General features: G+C 45.0%; 2 protein-coding genes across 2 annotated transcripts in view; both read right to left on the bottom strand.

The window, feature by feature from the left end:
- Positions 1-2,904: 2,904 nt before the first annotated feature.
- LOC118936522 (urotensin-2 receptor-like) lies at positions 2,905-7,826 on the bottom strand. Its single transcript, XM_036940195.1, has one exon. It carries the CDS (start codon positions 5,250-5,252, stop codon positions 4,167-4,169), a length of 1,086 nt encoding a protein of 361 aa, XP_036796090.1. The 5' UTR covers positions 5,253-7,826; the 3' UTR covers positions 2,905-4,166.
- A 677-nt stretch (positions 7,827-8,503) lies between these two features.
- The window catches only part of zgc:92360 (ArfGap_ADAP and PH1_ADAP domain-containing protein), a 33,846-nt gene continuing 22,726 nt past the window's right edge, over positions 8,504-19,623 (bottom strand). Inside the window, exons 7-11 of the mRNA XM_036940194.1 lie at positions 19,518-19,601; positions 19,373-19,435; positions 11,123-11,194; positions 9,019-9,250; positions 8,504-8,724 (exon numbers count right to left, since the gene is read on the bottom strand). Coding sequence (XP_036796089.1) covers positions 8,696-8,724; positions 9,019-9,250; positions 11,123-11,194; positions 19,373-19,435; positions 19,518-19,601 — 480 coding nt within the window. The 3' untranslated portion in view covers positions 8,504-8,695. The remainder of the gene's footprint in view (positions 8,725-9,018; positions 9,251-11,122; positions 11,195-19,372; positions 19,436-19,517; positions 19,602-19,623) is intronic.

Below are 19,623 nucleotides of genomic sequence, written 5' to 3'. Positions count from 1 at the left end.
CATGATGCTGCCACCTCCGTGGTTCACGGTTGGGGTGGTGTTCTTCAGCTTGCAAGCCGCCCCCTTTTTCCTCCAAACAGTTCTACTTTTGTTTCATCAGACCAGAGGACATTTCTCAAAAAAATACAATCTTTGTCCCCATGGCTGTTTTGTGGCTTCTTCCTTGCTGAGCGACCTTTCAGGTTATGTAGATATAGGACTCTTTTTACTGTGGATATAGAAACTTTTGTACCTGTTTCCTCCAGCATCTTCACAAGGTCCTTTGCTGTTTTTCTGGGATTGATTTACACTTTTCGCACCAAAGTACGTTCATCTCTAGGAGACAGAACGCGTCTCCTTCCTGAGCGGTATGACGGCTGCGTGGTCCCATGGTGTTTATACATGTTTGTACAGATGAACGTGGTACTTTCAGTTTGGAAATTGCTTTGGAAATTGCTCCCAAGGATGAACCAGACTTTCTGAGGTCTTGGCTGATTTCTTTTGATTTTCCAATGACGTCAAGCAAAGAGGCACTGAGTTTGAAGGTAGGCCTTGAAATACATCCACAGGTACACCTCCAATTGACTCAAATTATGTCAATTAGCCTATCAGAAGCTTCTAAAGCCATGACATCATTTTCTGGAATTTTCCAAGCTGTTCAAAGACACAGTGCACTTAGTGTATGTAAACTTCTGACCCACTGGAATTGTAATACAGTGAATTATAAGCGAAATAATCTGTCTGTAAAGAATTTTTGGAAAAATTATTTGTGGAGTGGTTGAAAAACGAGTTTTAATGACTCCAACCTAAGTGTATGTAAACTTCTGACTTCAACTGTAATCTGTATTCAAGCAGTCCAGTCTGTGTTGTGGTTCTGTAGGTCCTGTTATTATTAACATCAATCAACTCAAGTTATTCAGACCAAATGGCTCATATAATCTGTATCCACGCTGTCCAGTCTGTGTTGTGGTTCTGTAGGTCCTGTTAGTCTATTTTGGCAGGATGAATAACACTAGACATTCCTGAGAGACAATTTACAGGACAACACGAAGACACCTGCCTCAAGGCTTTGGAATGTTGCATGTTGGGACCACATTCCCTGGTGAGAGGCGGCGGTCTGGAGAGTGTGTGTGTGTGTGTGGGGAAGGTACAGTGCCTTGCGAAAGTATTCGGCCCCCTTGAACTTTGCGACCTTTTGCCACATTTCAGGCTTCAAACATAAAGATATAAAACTGTATTTTTTTGTGAAGAATCAACAACAAGTGGGACACAATCATGAAGTGGAACGACATTTATTGGATATTTCAAACTTTTTTAACAAATCAAAAACTGAAAAATTGGGCGTGCAAAATTATTCAGCCCCTTTACTTTCAGTGCAGCAAACTCTCTCCAGAAGTTCAGTGAGGATCTCTGAATGATCCAATGTTGACCTAAATGACTAATGATGATAAATACAATCCACCTGTGTGTAATCAAGTCTCCGTATAAATGCACCTGCACTGTGATAGTCTCAGAGGTCCGTTAAAAGCGCAGAGAGCATCATGAAGAACAAGGAACACACCAGGCAGGTCCGAGATACTGTTGTGAAGAAGTTTAAAGCCGGATTTGGATACAAAAAGATTTCCCAAGCTTTAAACATCCCAAGGAGCACTGTGCAAGCGATAATATTGAAATGGAAGGAGTATCAGACCACTGCAAATCTACCAAGACCTGGCCGTCCATCTAAACTTTCAGCTCATACAAGGAGAAGACTGATCAGAGATGCAGCCAAGAGGCCCATGATCACTCTGGATGAACTGCAGAGATCTACAGCTGAGGTGGGAGACTCTGTCCATAGGACAACAATCAGTCGTATATTGCACAAATCTGGCCTTTATGGAAGAGTGGCAAGAAGAAAGCCATTTCTTAAAGATATGTTGAAGTGTTGTTCAAAGTTTGCCACAAGCCACCTGGGAGATACACCAAACATGTGGAAGAAGGTGCTCTGGTCAGATGAAACCAAAATTGAACTTTTTGGCAACAATGCAAAACGTTATGTTTGGCGTAAAAGCAACACAGCTGAGCACACCATCCCCACTGTCAAACATGGTGGTGACAGCATCATGGTTTGGGCCTGCTTTTCTTCAGCAGGGACAGGGAAGATGGTTAAAATTGATGGAAAGATGGATGGAGCCAAATACAGGACCATTCTGGAAGAAAACCTGATGGAGTCTGCAAAAGACCTGAGACTGGGACGGAGATTTGTCTTCCAACAAGACAATGATCCAAAACATAAAGCAAAATCTACAATGGAATGGTTCAAAAATAAACATATCCAGGTGTTAGAATGGCCAAGTCAAAGTCCAGACCTGAATCCAACCGAGAATCTGTGGAAAGAACTGAAAACTGCTGTTCACAAATGCTCTCCATCCAACCTCACTGAGCTCGAGCTGTTGTGCAAGGAGGAATGGGAAAAAATGTCAGTCTCTCGATGTGCAAAACTGATAAGAGACATACCCCAAGCGACTTACAGCTGTAATCGCAGCAAAAGGTGGCACTACAAAGTATTAACTTAAAGGGGCTGAATAATTTTGCACGCCCAATTTTTCAGTTTTTGATTTGTTAAAAAAGTTTGAAATATCCAATAAATGTTGTTCCACTTCATGATTGTGTCCCACTTGTTGTTGATTCTTCACAAAAAAATACAGTTTTATATCTTTATGTTTGAAGCCTGAAATGTGGCAAAAGGTTGCAAAGTTCAAGGGGGCCGAATACTTTCGCAAGGCACTGTAGGTGTGTGTGTGTGTGGGGGGGGCAGGTAGGGGTAAGTGTGGGGGTGTAGGGGTAGCTGTGTGTGTGGGTGTGTGGGGGGATTAGGGGTAGGTGTGTGTTGGGGGGATAGGGAATGTGTGTGTGTGTGTGTTGGGGGGCGGCGGTAGGTGTGTGTGTGTGTCAGTGGGGTCCATCATAGACACCTAGAGTGAGGAAACTAGCCACCAACAGGACACACAGTGCATTCTTACAACCGCTGATAAATGTGATGGCATGATTGCCACACATTACACTGTATGTGAAAGTTAACTTACTCTAAAACCTTTGCCAGCAGAGGGCAATATCGTAGTCATTTTACCTCTAAATCAATCTGTCAAAACTTTATTAGAACAATCATGTAATAAAATAATACAAGATGAGAAAAACCAACCAAGAACATTAGCTTGACACATTTTTGGCAATATGACAACAACATCGAAGTAAGAAACAAAATACACAGTGACTGGTTAAATGTCATGTCAATATGTGACAAGAAATACAGCAGCCTACATGATGAATGCAAACTGGAATCCCCTGGCAAAATATATGTCAAACAGCTATTGCTGCAGATGTAGGATCTTAATCTGATCACTCTGTTGCGGGACAACTTTCCTGTAATGTGTGAAATTAAACAATTAGAGGTTTGAGGTTTAACAAGCCTTTGAGTCATAAAAATGTTTCTTAAATTTGTAATTTCCACTTTGACATTTCAGACTTGATTTTCCCTTATGAAAAATCTATCAATCCCTACAGAAAACGTCCATTAATTATAATCCACATAATAATTCACTTTTCCTGTTGCTGCAGGGTTATTTTCCTGCTGTAGCAAACTGGCACAAATGAAGATCCAACACCTGTATAACTATATACCAATAATATTCAGATGATGTAAAAATACAAAAACTACTGAGTTTAGAGTAAGCCATGTTGTTGGGGCAAGTTTATGCTGCACTAACTACTCACAAAACGATTTGTTTGTTTTGGAGGCTGCTCTTGCCCCAACAGCTATAAAGAAATGTCCTCATGTTTTCACCAAATCCAAGGTACTCCTCAGAGTGAAAAGATAAAAATGCTGTATCAGAAATGCTTTGGGAATAGTGCTCTTGTCAGAATAACTCCCCCTCTTTTATAGTTCCTGCATGGATGACCTATCCTCCCCAGGATAAAAAGGATTTAAGTCAAGTATAATAGTTCCTACTTGTGTCACATCAAAATACTTCCCCCCTCTTCTCCTATATTTCCTGTAGGGGTTCTTCGGCAGCTGACCCCAGGTCACCTGTACTCTGATTATAGATCCTGTAGGGGTGCTCCGGCTGCTGACCCCAGGTCACCTCTACTCTGATTATAGATCCTGTAGGGGTGCTCCGGCTGCTGACCCCAGGTCACCTCTACTCTGATTACAGATCCTGTAGGGGTGCTCCGGCTGCCGGGTCTCCCCTACTTGACCCTGTGCTCTGACCCTTCTGAGCCAGATAGTCCTTATAGTTCCGGGTCAGGAGGGTGTACAACAAAGGGTTAATGCAGCTATTCCCATAGGTCAGACACGTTACAAAGAAATTCATGTAACTGTGAGTGGCAGGAGACAGAGCCCTGAGGGACTGTGGGGAAAATAACTGTGCCAACTGCCACCCCCAGAAAGGCAGGAAACACACCCAGTACGCTACAATGATACAAAAAATCATTGTTACAACCTTTTGTTTTAAGCCTCGTCTTCTCGCTGAACGGCTGCTTCGTCCCAAGCTAGCCTGAGCAGTCCAATAGCGACGTGCTAGGCCAGCGTAGAGACCAACAATGACTAAACCGGGTACGAGGACGCTGGTCAGGAACAGGGCGGTGAGGTAGGCCTTGAAGGCCTCTTGGGTCCACGTCGGGTAACAGATCCGCTTGGCGTTCCCGGCCGCGTTCCACTTCCCTTCCCTCAGCCGTATCATAATCATCATGGGTAGTGTCAGGACAAACGCCGCGCACCAGATGACGGCCGCCACTACCTTCCGTCCTCGCGTGCTGGATCGCCGGGCGCCAAACGGCTTCGCCACGGCCCGGTAGCGCTCCAACGACATGGCGACCAGGACGAAGACGCTGGCGTGCATGGTGAGGAGATCGAGACTCAGGAGGACCCGGCAACCGGCCTCGCCGAACAACCAATCGTGAGCAAAGTAGGTGCAGATGACGAATGGGATCGTAGAGAGGTAGAGGAGGTCGGCGAGGGCAAGGTTGAGTATATAGACGTACATAGAGCCGGATCGGCGGAGAGCCGCGGAACGCATGATGAAGAGGGTGTAGATGTTACCCGCCACCCCCATGGCGAGCATGATTAGGAGGGTAGCGCCGAGGAGAGAGGTCACCCACAAACCCCCACCCCCGGAGCTACCCCCTCCAGAGACACCGCCCGAGCCCCCAGAACCATGCCCTGACTGGGGTGAGATGGAGGTCACGATGGGTGTCTGGCTCTGGTTCATCGTTGGGGAAAGGTTTGAGTTCATAAATAAGGCCAGCACGTCCCTACAATGAAGTGATCACTTTACTGGGATAAACTGTTATTACTATTAGTATTCAGAAAGATTTTAAAGAGTTGCTTATGGATTCCAAACAGATTTTAAAGAGTTGCTTATGGATTCCAAATGGATTTTAAAGAGTTGCTTATGGATTCCAAATGGATTTTAAAGAGTTGCTTATGGATTCCAAACGGATTTTAAAGAGTTGCTTATGGATTCCAAACAGATTTTAAAGAGTTGCTTATGGATTCCAAACGGATTTTAAAGAGTTGCTTATGGATTCCAAACGGATTTTAAAGAGTTGCTTATGGATTCCAAATGGATTTTAAAGAGTTGCTTATGGATTCCAAACGGATTTTAAAGAGTTGCTTATGGATTCCAAATGGATTTTAAAGAGTTGCTTATGGATTCCAAACGGATTTTAAAGAGCTGCTTATGGATTCCAAACAGATTTTAAAGAGTTGCTTATGGATTCCAAACGGATTTTAAAGAGCTGCTTATGGATTCCAAACAGATTTTAAAGAGTTGCTTATGGATTCCAAACGGATTTTAAAGAGCTCCATGTTGGAGTGAATAGAGAATCATAAAGAATGTGAAGTGACTTTGTGCACTGCATAAGATCCAGTGAAAAACAGACAGAACCAGACAAAAACAACAACTGTTCTGCATTGTTGAGGGAGATAGCACGTTGTTCTGCATTGTTGAGGGAGATAGCACATTGTTCTGCATTGTTGAGGGAGATAGCACGTCAGCAGGTCACTGCACCTTTTAAACCTGCTGGAAACTGTGTATGTGACAAATACAATTTGACTTGAAAACACATAAATCGTCTTTGGCCTTCTGACTCTTTATCTAAATTGAATCTAAATCCAATAGGAAAACAGGCCGTGTGTAGTGATGCTTCAACAGTGGCTTCAGTTCCACTACGACTGTTAACCTGCAGCTTTAAGGTGAACCAGGACATGGCTGACAAGTCCACCTCATCGAGTGTCTCTTATCTCCCGATGTTTCCACGTCCCCGCTCCAGCTCCTCCAAGCTCCCATGATCCTTTCCTTCCCGCGGGTACCGGACGAAGCCCAGGCGATACAGAAAAACAGTCAGACGCTTCAGTTTCTAGTGGACTTGAACCGCAGCGGTGACTTGGGAGTAGCTTGATGTCCTGAGTTGACAGTGTGTTGTCATTGGTCAGTTTGTGGTGGTTCAGAAGCTCTCAGACTGTATCCAGAGGTTAGGTTGTCTTGTGTTCTCAGCTGGCACGGTGGATGGTCATTGTTGGTACCTCTCAAAAGGTCAATGTTGGGCTGTTCCAATAGAGTAACTGGGGCCCCTTCTAGTGTTTAATTCCAGAGCTCTTCATAGGCGTTTTGTTGTGTCCGTCTTCTTCTTTCCTTCAACTGCAGTCCTCTATTCTCTTTCCTTCTCTCTGTCCTCTGACCCCTTTCCTTCTTCCTCTTTGTCCCCTTTACCTCTCTCTTGCTCTGTTTCTCCTCTCTCTCACTCTCTCTACCCGTCCCCCTCACTCTCTCTCTCTCCCCGTCTCTCTCTCTCTCATATAGGTGTAACCCAGGATGACTCTATGGATTTATGAGTGATTCACCTCAGCCCCGGTCCTGCTCTCTTTAAACACCTGGGTGCAGTTTTAAACACCCCTGGTTCGCTGGCGCTAAAACACACACACACACACACACACACACACACACACACACACACACACACACACACACACACACACACACACTGACATATCATTCGATCTCTATATCTCACGCATGAACTCTTTAGATGTCATTTTCAAATCATTTACATATTTAAAACAAGAGGAGACCAATGTACGGATTTATAAAAAATAGTTTGTAGTACCTCAAACATGAACATTTACAACCAATCTTCTTCTATATTGGAAAACACCCTTGATAACATGAATAAAAGCACGACATGGGAGGAATGACAAGTATATATCAATCAATGATATTCTTTGCATGTCTCCTCAGTCTAAATTGGTTGTCTAATACCTTACAATATCTTCGGTCATACAGGATATGTAGAAAGAGAGATCTGTCATATTCTTGAAACACCACAAAATGGCACTATAAAAACCCCCACTATCTGTTTATACACACCCATAAGAGAGTTGAACATTATCCATAGTTATATTCAAATGTATATCTTTACATATCTCCTAACCAAACTCACCCATCTAAAATGTCCATTTCTAAGATATTAATAGGGAACTTTAAAAGTACACATTTAAATCACATTGATCTGAGAGATTAAAGTAATGACATAGTGTAAGGCACAGTGGTTGACCATGATGACAGGTTCTGCTGCAGTCTAGTGTGTTTGTACATCTGTCTTTCTTAGGCAAGGACAGCCTAACCTAACCTCAAACGTCTTGGTGATCTCCAGGATGGGCAGAGGAAAGGAGGAGGAGAGGAGGAACAGAAGACGGGTAGAAGAGAGGAGGAGGAGAGGAGGAACAGAAGACAGGTAGAGAGGAGGAGAGAGGAGGAACAGAAGACAGGTAGAGGAGAGGAGGAGGAGAGGAGGAACAGAAGACAGGTAGAGGAGAGGAGGAGAGAGGAGGAACAGAAGACGGGTAGAGGAGAGGAGGAGGAGAGGAGGAACAGAAGACAGTTAGAGGAGAGGAGGAACAGAAGACGGGTAGAGGAGAGGAGGAGGAGAGGAGGAACAGAAGACAGGTAGAGGAGAGGAGGAGGAGAGGAGGAACAGAAGACGGGTAGAGGAGAGGAGGAGGAGAGGAGGAACAGAAGACAGGTAGAGAGGAGGAGAGAGGAGGAACAGAAGACAGGTAGAGGAGAGGAGGAGGAGAGGAGGAACAGAAGACAGGTAGAGGAGAGGAGGAGAGAGGAGGAACAGAAGACAGGTAGAGGAGAGGAGGAGGAGAGGAGGAACAGAAGACAGGTAGAGAGGAGGAGAGAGGAGGAACAGAAGACAGGTAGAGGAGAGGAGGAGGAGAGGAGGAACAGAAGACAGGTAGAGGAGAGGAGGAGAGAGGAGGAACAGAAGACAGGTGGAGGAGAGGAGGAACAGAAGACAGGTAGAGGAGAGGAGGAGAGAGGAGGAACAGAAGACAGGTAGAGGAGAGGAGGAGGAGAGGAGGAACAGAAGACAGGTAGAGGAGAGGAGGAGGAGAGGAGGAACAGAAGACAGGTAGAGGAGAGGAGGAGAGAGGAGGAACAGAAGACGGGTAGAGGAGAGGAGGAGGTGAGGAGGAACTGAAGACAGGTAGATGAGAGGAGGAGAGAGGAGGAACAGAAGACGGGTAGAGGAGAGGAGAAGAGAGGAGGAACAGAAGACGGGTAGAGGAGAGGAGGAGGAGAGGAGGAACAGAAGACGGGTAAAGGAGAGGAGGAGAGAGGAGGAACAGAAGACGGGTAGAGGAGAGGAGGATGGGGGAAGGAAGGGTCCATCAATGCTTGTGTCTGAACATAGCCTCCACTGCAAAACACAAACATGAGGTCAGATGTTAATAAACACTTTATAACCAAACAATAACAGCAATATATGTTTATAAACCCTTTATAAATAGTAAAACATGGTCCTCTCTTACTGGAGTCCTCCTGAGGGGACATCGGTACGCTTATAAACACACATAGATGTTAATAAATATAAACCCTTAATAAGAGGTTGTAATCTCTTACTGGAGTCCTCCTGAGGGGACATCGGTACGCTTATAAACACACATAGATGTTAATAAATATAAACCCTTAATAAGAGGTTGTAATCTCTTACTGGAGTACTCCTGAGGGGACATCTGGATGCTGATGACATCATTGAAGTGTTTCAGCCAATCCTGTTGCTCAGCTTCCGTCTCGCAGGTAAACAGGAAGCTGCGCTCGGGTGTTACTATGGTGATGCCGTGTTGCCAGGCGCCGTTGCAGTGGGTTCCGGCGGGAAGGCCGGGGCTAGCTCTGTAACCATGGTCCTGGTGCCCTAGGAATGCCTCACCCTTGGCAAAGGCATCCTGGCAAGGTAGAGGAGGTAGAGGGGGTGAGGTGAGAGTGAGAGAGGGGGTGAGGTGAGAGTGAGGTAGAGGGGGTGAGGTGAGATGAGGTAGAGGGGGTAAGGTGAGAGTGAGGTAGGTGAGGGAGGGTGAGGTATAGGAGGTGAGGTGAGAGTGAGGTAGAGGGGGTGAGGTGAGAGTGAGAGAGGGGGTGAGGTGAGAGTGAGGTAGAGGGGGTGAGGTGAGATGAGGTAGAGGGGGTGAGGTGAGAGTGAGGTAGGTGAGGGAGGGTGAGGTTGAGGAGGTGAGGTGAGAGTGAGGTAGAGGGGGTGAGGTGAGAGTGAGGTAGAGGGGGTGAGGTGAGAGTGAGGTAGGTGAGGGAGGGTGAGGTAGAGGAGGTGAGGTGAGAGTGAGGTAGAGGGGGTGAGGTGAGAGTGAGAGAGGGGGTGAGGTGAGAGTGAGGTAGAGGGGGTGAGGTGAGATGAGGTAGAGGGGGTGAGGTGAGAGTGAGGTAGGTGAGGGAGGGTGAGGTTGAGGAGGTGAGGTGAGAGTGAGGTAGAGGGGGTGAGGTGAGAGTGAGGTAGGGGAGGGAGGGTGAGGTAGAGGGGGTGAGGTGAGAGTGAGGTAGGGGAGGGGAGGGAGGGTGAGGTAGACAGGGTGAGGCAGAGGGGGTGAGGATGAGGTAAAGGGGGTGTGGTGAGAGGGGTGAGGTTAGAGAACAGGCACCAACTATGCCATAACAATTTACAGTCGACACACAGCTTAACCTGCCACGTTACATTCTGTACAGTACATCCATACTGTTACATTGTAGCGGTGACTTATTCTCACACTCTACTTCTTAAAACTGCCATCCACTGACCCGCTTCCTTCAAACCTTTACAGCATTTATCTCTAACACTGCTCATGTATTTATATTCTGCTGGTCAAAGCCTGTCTCTGGCTGGCTGCATTGGCTGGCTACACAACTTGGTCTACTTCATCAAACAGACAACGCTGCATCCCTAATGGCCCCCTATGCCCTTTATAGTGCACTACTTTTGACCAGAGCCTTAAGATCCCTGGGCCAAAGGAGTGCACTATAAAGGGAATAGGGGGCCATTTAGGATGGAGAAGAAGTCTTCAATCTCTTTATTTCCATACGGCTCCACACCTCACTAAAGCCTGTGTATGGTTCTCTGTAACAGCCCCAGTGTGAAACCTTGATGAAGGCAGCTGTCCTAACGTTGCTGTATTCACCGTATTGCATCTGAGCCTGTAGTGTGAGGCTCCCCTCGTTTGTTCTATCTCATGTGGCCAGGTCTGGCCCTCCCTAGTACGCTCCCCTGGGCTTTTACTTTCCATCGTTGTGTGTGATGATTCAAACCAGGCACGCTAAGTAGAGCACGACATCACCCTCATACACACTCTACAGAATCTCCATAGTGTTACATCTAGCCAATATTAGTTTAGGTGTTGATGTGAGGTGAGTTGAGAGAGGGTGCTAGTGAGTTCTCTGCCTCTTTGGAGTCGTGGTTTGGGGTGTGTGCGTGTGTGTGTGTGTGTGTGTGTGTCTGTCTGTGTGTGTGTGTGTGTGTGTGTGTGTGGTTTGATGGTCTTCTAATAGAAGTATCAGATTACTGTCTAGCGAGTCTCCTCTACATAGCAGCTCTTTGTTAAAACTAACAGAGAACATGTTGTACTGACCTGATACAGCAAGAGGAAACTTCATCCGTCATTATGAAGTCCTTTCAAACCTTTTGATATCAATCAGATTCATATAAAATATGAGGTCCTCTCTAGTAACTGGCCTATAAGAGCCTATCTGGGAGAAGTGTGTGTGTGTGTGCCTGTGTGTGCCTGTGTGTGTGTGCCTGTGTGTGTGTGTGTGTGTGTGTGTGAAACCAGTCTTACCAGGGGATCTTTGTAGTACATGAGACGTCTGTGGTCTAGGGTGAACCAACGCTTCTTAAACCCTTCTGTATGCTGCAAAGAGAGAGAGAGAGAGAGACAGAAAGTCAGTATATGTCTGCTCCTCCCCCACTGAGAGATTGTTGTCCTCTGTTTGGCATCAAGGACACACAGCAGGGGTATAGATGGATTACCTACCACATAGCAACTACAGAAGGATAAGACACCCCCAGGACCTCTAATGGCAACTACAGAAGGATAAGACACCCCCAGGACCTCTAATGGCAACTACAGAAGGATAAGACACCCCCAGGACCTCTAATGGCAACTACAGAATGATAAGACACTACCGGGACTTCTAATGGCAACTACAGAAGGATAAGACACCACCAGGACTTCTAATGGCAACTACAGAAGGATAAGACACCACCAGGACTAAATGTATATATTTTTTGTCATTTAGCAGATACTCTTATCCAGAGAAACTTACAGGAACAATTACGGTTAAGTGTCTTGCTCAAGGGCACATCAGTAGATTTTTCAGCTAGTCGGCTTGGGGATTTGAACCAACAACATTTTGATTACTAGCCCAACGCTCTAAACGCTAGGCTATCTGCTGCACCAGGACCTCATATAGCAACAACAGAGGGACCAAAGCCCATATCCACAAAGCATCTCAGAGTAGGTATGCTGATCTACGATCAGCCCTCCCTGTTATTCATTATGATTTAGAAGGCACAACTGATCTTAGAACAGCACTTCTACTCTGAGACACGTTGTGGACACTTCTACTCTGAGACACTTTGTGGACACTCCTACTCTGAAACACTTTGTGGACACTCCTACTCTGAGACACTTTGTGGACACTCCTACTCTAAGACGTTTTGTGGACACTCCTACTCTGAGATGCTTTGTGGACACTTCTACTCTGAGACGCTTTGTGGACACTCCTACTCTGAGACACTTTGACTCTGAGACACTTTGTGGACACTTCTACTCTGAGACGCTTTGTGGACACTCCTACTCTGAGACACTTTGACTCTGAGACACTTTGTGGACACTCCTACTCTGAGACACTTTGTGGACACTCCTACTCTGAGACACTTTGACTCGGAGACACTTTGTGGACACTCCTACTCTTAGACACTTTGTGGACACTCCTACTCTGAGACACTTTGTGGACACTCCTACTCTGAGACACTTTGTGGACACTTCTACTCTGAGACACTTTGTGGACACTTCTACTCTGAGACACTTTGTGGACACTCCTACTCTGAGACGCTTTGTGGAGACTCCTACTCTGAGACGTTTTGTGGACACTTCTACTCTGAGACACTTTGTGGACACTCCTACTCTGAGACGTTTTGTGGACACTCCTACTCTGAGATGCTTTGTGGACACTTCTACTCTGAGACACTTTGTGGACACTCCTACTCTGAGATACTTTGTGGACACTCCTATTCTGGGACACTTTGTGGACACTCCTACTCTGAGACACTTTGTGGACACTCCTATTCTGAGACACTTTGTGGATACAGGCCCCAGATCAGTCCCAACTATCAACTCACACAGCAGATAGAAAACTAGGAAAAGGGTCCTGTTGAGAAAGGCACACGGTAGCAATTTTCTTTGCAACAGATAACATAATCTCCATTCTTATTGGTTCAGGTGGTCTTTTCTGATACTTTTCCACCTACTGAATACGACCCAGGAGTGTTTCTTCTGGTCCTAGGGACAAGACACATCACAGAGCAGCCACTTTAATCTCCTTTGAGCCAGTCATGCTTCAAATAATGATGACATGTCAGTCCCCACTGACTGACAAATTGTCCTCTTTAAATGTTGCCATATCCTTATGTCAAGAGTGTGTAAAAGTGTTCTTGATTAATTTAGGGAGTGTCTCTTTCTCTTTACAAATATGTGGGGAAATGGGTTCTATTGTAGAATGAGTCAAACGCAGCAGGTTAGAAAACTCTTTCATGTGGTAACCTGACAGTGACAGATTAAACACAGTGTGTGTGTGTATGCATGTGTGTGCGTGTGTGTGTGTATGCATGTGCGTGCGTGTGTGTGTGTATGCATGTGCGTGCGTGCGTGTGTGTGTGTATCTCTCCCTAAGTGATTAAGTTTATCAGTGTACCAGCCCTTTATTCCCTCTAGTCCCTGGGAGGCCTCTCCACACAGTGATTAAACACAGTGTGTGTGTGTGTGTGTGTGTGTGTGTGTCGGTGTGTCTGTGCGTGTTCCTGTTCTGCTCCCTGGCAGGCCTCGCCACACAGTGATTCAGTTGTCAATCAAACAGAGTCGATGGAGACATGGTGAAATGGAGAAATAGAGCAACCAACAGGTTCGTTTGACTCTGAATATCTCTATGTTATTTAGTCTTAGTTTGACTCTGAATATCTCCATGTTATTTAGTCTTAGTTTGACTCTGAATATCTCCATGTTATTTAGTCTTACTTTAACTCTGAATATCTCCATGTTATTTAGTCTTACTTTAACTCTGAATATCTCCATGTTATGTAGTCTTACTTTAACTCTGAATATCTCCATGTTATTTAGTCTTATATTAACTCTGAATATCTCCATGTTATTTAGTCTTAGTTTGACTCTGAATATCTCCATGTTATTTAGTCTTAGTTTGACTCTGAATATCTCCATGTTATTTAGTCTTACTTTAACTCTGAATATCTCCATGTTATTTAGTCTTAGTTTAACTCTGAATATCTCCATGTTATTTAGTCTTACTTTAACTCTGAATATCTCCATGTTATTTAGTCTTAGTTTGACTCTGAATATCTCCATGTTATTTAGTCTTAGTTTGACTCTGAATATCTCCATGTTATTTAGTCTTAGTTTGACTCTGAATATCTCCATGTTACTTAGTATTAGTTTGACTCTGAATATATCCATGTTATTTAGTCTTAGTTTGACTCTGAATATCTCCATGTTATTTAGTCTTAGTTTGACTCTGAATATCTCCATGTTATTTAGTCTTAGTTTGACTCTGAATATCTCCATGTTATTTAGTCTTAGTTTGACTCTGAATATCTCCATGTTACTTAGTCTTAGTTTGACTCTGAAAATACCACCAGGAACGTGGTCTCTCTATGCAGTTACAGTTGTACCACTCTCAAACACAACTGGACCTACACTTGATGACATACTTCCAAAATCTCAAACTGCTGAATGCCTTTTTTTCTGTGTCGAAAGACTCACTTCGTTGTATTGACAATGGTGCTGGCTCCACCAAGCCCTCACGCATTGTGCAACTGAGAGATATTGTTATGCTTTTATTGTTGATCTCTGCTAATGTTCAACCAAACCCTGGGCCGGTAGATACCATGTAATCTCTATCGACTCCCTATGATTTTAAAAACAGAGCAGGTTTTGGCCTCTTGCATGTTAATGTCAGAAGTCTATTTCCAAAAATAGACGTCATTAGAATATGGGCCAAAACAACAAATGAAGACATAATGGTTTTATCAGAAACTTGGTTAAAGAAATGTGTGAAATGTTCTATTGATTGGTACACGGTTTTTAGAGCTGATCGGATGAGTAAAGGAGGAGGGGTTACAATTTATGTTAAATCTGAGTTTAACACCTCTGAAATTCTCTCCATTACCAGAACCAAACATTTTGAATTGCTTAGCTTAAAGTGAACGTATATAAGAACTCCCACATTACTGTAGTCAGCTGCTACAGACCGCCCTCGGCTGCTACAGACCGCCCTCGGCTGCTACAGACCGCCCTCGGCTGCTACAGACCGCCCTCGGCTGCTACAGACCGCCTTCGGCTGCTACAGACCGCCCTCGGCTGCTACAGACCGCCATCGGCTGCTACAGACCGCCCTCGGCTGCTACAGACCGCCCTCGGCTGCTACAGACCGCCCTCGGCTGCTACAGCCCGCCATTCGGCTGCTACAGACCGCCCTCGGCTGCTACAGACCGCCCTCGGCTGCTACAGCCCGCCATTCGGATGCTACAGACCGCCCTCGGCTGCTACAGACCGCCCTCGGCTGCTACAGACCGCCCTCGGCTGCTACAGACCGCCCTCGGCTGCTACAGACCGCCCTCGGCTGCTACAGACCGCCCTCGGCTGCTACAGACCGCCTTCGGCTGCTACAGACCGCCCTCGGCTGCTACAGACCGCCCTCGGCTGCTACAGACCGCCCTCGGCTGCTACAGACCGCCCTCGGCTGCTACAGACCGCCCTCGGCTGCTACAGACCGCCTTCGGCTGCTACAGACCGCCCTCGGCTGCTACAGACCGCCCTCGGCTGCTACAGACCGCCCTCGGCTGCTACAGACCGCCCTCGGCTTCTACAGACCGCCCTCGGCTGCTACAGACCGCCTTCGGCTGCTACAGACCGCCCTCGGCTGCTACAGACCGCCCTCGGCTGCTACAGACCGCCTTCGGCTGCTACAGACCGCCCTCGGCTGCTACAGACCGCCCTCGGCTGCTACAGACCGCCCTCGGCTGCTACAGACCGCCCTCGGCTGCTACAGACCGCCCTCGGCATCGGGAGACACACTTAACTCTCTTTCTGATGTCCTGCACAAGTTAAATGACTCAGAATTCATTATTTTAGGAGATTTGAACTGGTACATACTTACATCTGTATCGGGACTCTTTTAAAGAACTGTGTGACTCTGAATCTCGCTCAATTAATTAATGCGCCTACAAGACCGAATCCCAGAGCACCTAACAACTCAACGCTTTTGGACATTATTCTAATGAATACCCCTCAAATACACATGGACTGGGATATTCTGTAATGATGTCAGTGATCACTGTGCAATTGCTTGTGTTAGAAATTCAAAAATGACCAAAGCCAAACCCCGTTAGATTTATAAAATAATATATACATCTAAAAAAACATTTTGAACAGTTTGATGACAAGCGTTCTTACATGATCCATAATATTGACAGGGTAAGTCTGATTCCCCATGTGGACACTGCCTGGGACTATTTCTGTATGAAATGTGTGATAAGCATGCCCCTGTGGAGAAATGTAGAATCAGTGGAAGGGACAATCCCCGGTTTTCAGATAACTTGGCAGAATGAATTAGAAAAAGAAATGTCTCTAGACATACAAATACTGACTGGGCCTCATTCAGAGAGCTAAGAAACAAATGCACAGGGTTGATCAGGAAGTCCAAATCAGATTTCTATCTAAACGCAGTCACAGAGAACCTAAACAACCCTACCAAGTTCTGGAAGCTAATCAAATCAGTGTCAGGTTCTAACGTCTCCTCTGACCTTCCTGACCATTTAATGATGGATTCTAATGAAGTGAAGGATAAAGCCCATATTGTAGGGGTTTTAACAAGCACTTCATATCTGCTGGTTCAGTGTTTGATAATGGTGGGGTCCAGACCTCTAATGTCAGCTCTGTTACAGTCAACTATAGGCCCTCATGTGAACCATTTGAACTTTCAGCCTGTTTCTTATGCTGAGGTCTATAAAGAACTAAAAGGCTAGAGACACTAAACAGTCTGCAGGTCCAGACAACCTGGACCCCTACCTCTTAAAGATAGCAGCTGGTATTATCACTGAACCTGTGGCTCACATTTTCAACTTGAGTCTCTTGACCAATTCCATACCCAGCATTTGGGAATCAGCTTATGTCCTCCCACTGCTAAAGGGTGGAGATCCCTCAGATGCTAATAACTATGGTCCTATCTCCAAACTCCCTCTCCTGGCCAACGTCTATGAATCCCTAGTGAACTCACAGTTAAAACAGGTCTTCATTGAGAAGAACATACTGAGCGGGGTTCAGTCTGGCTTTAGATCGGGGCACAGCACCACAACTGCAGCTATGGCAACGGCAAACAATACATCATTAATGCTCTTGGTAAAAATAAACATGGTGATGCTCTGTTTGTGGATTTATCAAAGGCCTTTGATTCAGTTGACCATGAATTGTTGCTAGCTAGACTCCGAAACATTGGTCTCAGTGAAGGGTCAGTAAATTGGTTTAGGAACTATCTTTCTGACAGAACATCACGACCTTTACCAGAGCTAGAACTCTAGTCTATAATCCATGTTTCATCTAGAGATGTTAGTGCCACTGAATGAATTTGAAATATTGATGGGAGACTCTGTTACAGAGGAGTGTAAATGCTTTTTATAGGCAGGATCATGTTGTGTTGTATTGTTGTATGTTTTAATTCTGTAATGTATTGATTGTTGCTGCCTTCTTGGCCAGGTCTCCCTTGAAAAAGAGACTCTAGGTCTCAATAGGCTTTTCCTGGTTAAATAAAGGTTAAATACAACAAAATCTCCATGTTATTTAATGAAACCAGATAGAAAAACAATACAGAGAGTCAGGTGAATGTAACAGCAGGTTGAAATACAACGGGAGAAACTAATAGAATGAGTTGAAGGTGGATTGCATGGTTTAAGGGTGTGGAGGAATGTCTTGTTATCAAGGTCCTTGAACTTGACTGCTAAAGAACCACCCATTTACAGGACAGTGTGTGTTTTTGGTTTTACTATCCTTGTGGGGACCTCAAGTCCTTGATCTACTCATTTACAGGACAGTGTGTGTTTGTGGTTTTACTATCCTTGTGGGGACCTCAAGTCCTTGATCTACTCATTTACAGGACAGTGTGTGTTTGGTTTTACTATCCTTGTGGGGACCAGAAGTCCTTGATCTACTCATTTACAGGACAGTGTGTGTTTGGTTTTACTATCCTTGTGAGGACCAGAAGTCCTTGATCTACTCATTTACAGGACAGTGTGTGTTTTTGGTTTTACTATCCTTGTGGGGACCAGAAGTCCTTGATCTACTCATTTACAGGACAGTGTGTGTTTGGTTTTACTATCCTTGTGGGGACCAGAAGTCCTTGATCTACTCATTTACAGGACAGTGTGTGTTTTTGGTTTTACTATCCTTGTGGGGACCAGAAGTCCTTGATCTACTCATTTACAGGACAGTGTGTGTTTTTGGTTTTACTATCCTTGTGGGGACCAGAAGTCCTTGATCTACTCATTTACAGGACAGTGTGTGTTTGGTTTTACTATCCTTGTGGGGACCAGAAGTCCTTGATCTACTCATTTACAGGACAATGTGTGTTTGGTTTTACTATCCTTGTGGGGACCAGAAGTCCTTGATCTACTCATTTACAGGACAGTGTGTGTTTGGTTTTACTATCCTTGTGGGGACCAGAAGTCCTTGATCTACTCATTTACAGGACAGTGTGGTCAGGACAGGACACTCTAAAAACTAAGAGTGTTGTATTTGGTACAAATCCTTCCCTAAATTCTAGACCTCAGATTAATCTGGTAATGAAGGGTGTGGATGTTGAACAAGTTGAGGAGACTAAATTACTTGCCGTTACCTTAGATTGTAAACGGTCATGGTCAAAACATATAGATTTAATAGTTGTTAAGATGGGGAGAGGTCTGTCTTTACTAAATAGATGCTCTTTGACACCACATTCCAAAAAGCAAGTCCTACAGGCTCTAGTTTTGTCTTATCTTGATTATTGTCCAGTTGTGGTCAAGGGCTGCAAAAGAAAGACCTAGTTAAGCTGCAGCTGACCCAGAACAGAGCAGCACGTCTTGCTCTTCATTATAATCAGAGGGCTGATATAAATACTATGCAGGCCAGTCTCTCTTGGCTAAGAGTTGAGGAGAGACTGACTGCATCACTTCTAATTTTTGTAAGAATCATTTAATGTGTTGAAACTCCCAAATTGTTTGCATAGTCAACTTACACACAGCTCTGACACACACACTTACTCCACCAGACATGCCACCAGGGGTCTTTTCACAGTCCCCAAATCCAGAACAAATTCAAGAAAGCGTACGGTATTATATAGAGACATTATTGCATGGAACTCCGTTCCATCTCATATTGCTGAGATGAACAGCAAACCTGGTTTCACAAAACAGATAAAGCAACACCTCACATCGCCTCTCCCCTATTTGACCTAGATAGAGTGTGTGTATGTATTGATATGAAGGCTACGTTTGCCTTTTTAAATTCATTTAGTTCTGTCCTTGAGCTGTTCTGGTCTATTAATGTTCTGTATTATGTCATGGTTCATGTTCTGTGTTGGACCCCAGGAAGAGGAGCTGCTGCTTTCGCAACAACTAATGGGGATCCTAATATAATACCACATACCAAAGAGGAGAGGTTAGGTAAAATAGGATATTGAATGGGAATCAATTGTTTGGTTCCCACAACGATAGTAAAATAAACGTGTGAGTGTGTGTTCTCGCGTGCATGGGTGTTTAAACTTACCCTGGGTCCTGTTTTCTCCATATAGCCCTCCTTCAGAAAGTTCCGGGTCAATTTGGGCATCAGCTGAAAAATATGATTAAATACAGAGTGATATTGTGTGTGTACTTGTATGCGTCCGTGTGTGTGTGTGTGTGTGTGTACTCACCTCCGCATCATTAGCCCCTGGGAAGGCCACCTTTAGATAGTGGAGCTGGATGGCCCTTATAGAGTTGAACCAGTCTACTATCTCCTGATGGGGGGGAGAGAGAGAG

The sequence above is a fragment of the Oncorhynchus mykiss genome, chromosome 13, assembly GCF_013265735.2.
Source record: "Oncorhynchus mykiss isolate Arlee chromosome 13, USDA_OmykA_1.1, whole genome shotgun sequence".
Taxonomy (NCBI): domain Eukaryota; kingdom Metazoa; phylum Chordata; class Actinopteri; order Salmoniformes; family Salmonidae; genus Oncorhynchus; species Oncorhynchus mykiss.
This window is presented reverse-complemented; position numbering and strand designations above follow the sequence as displayed.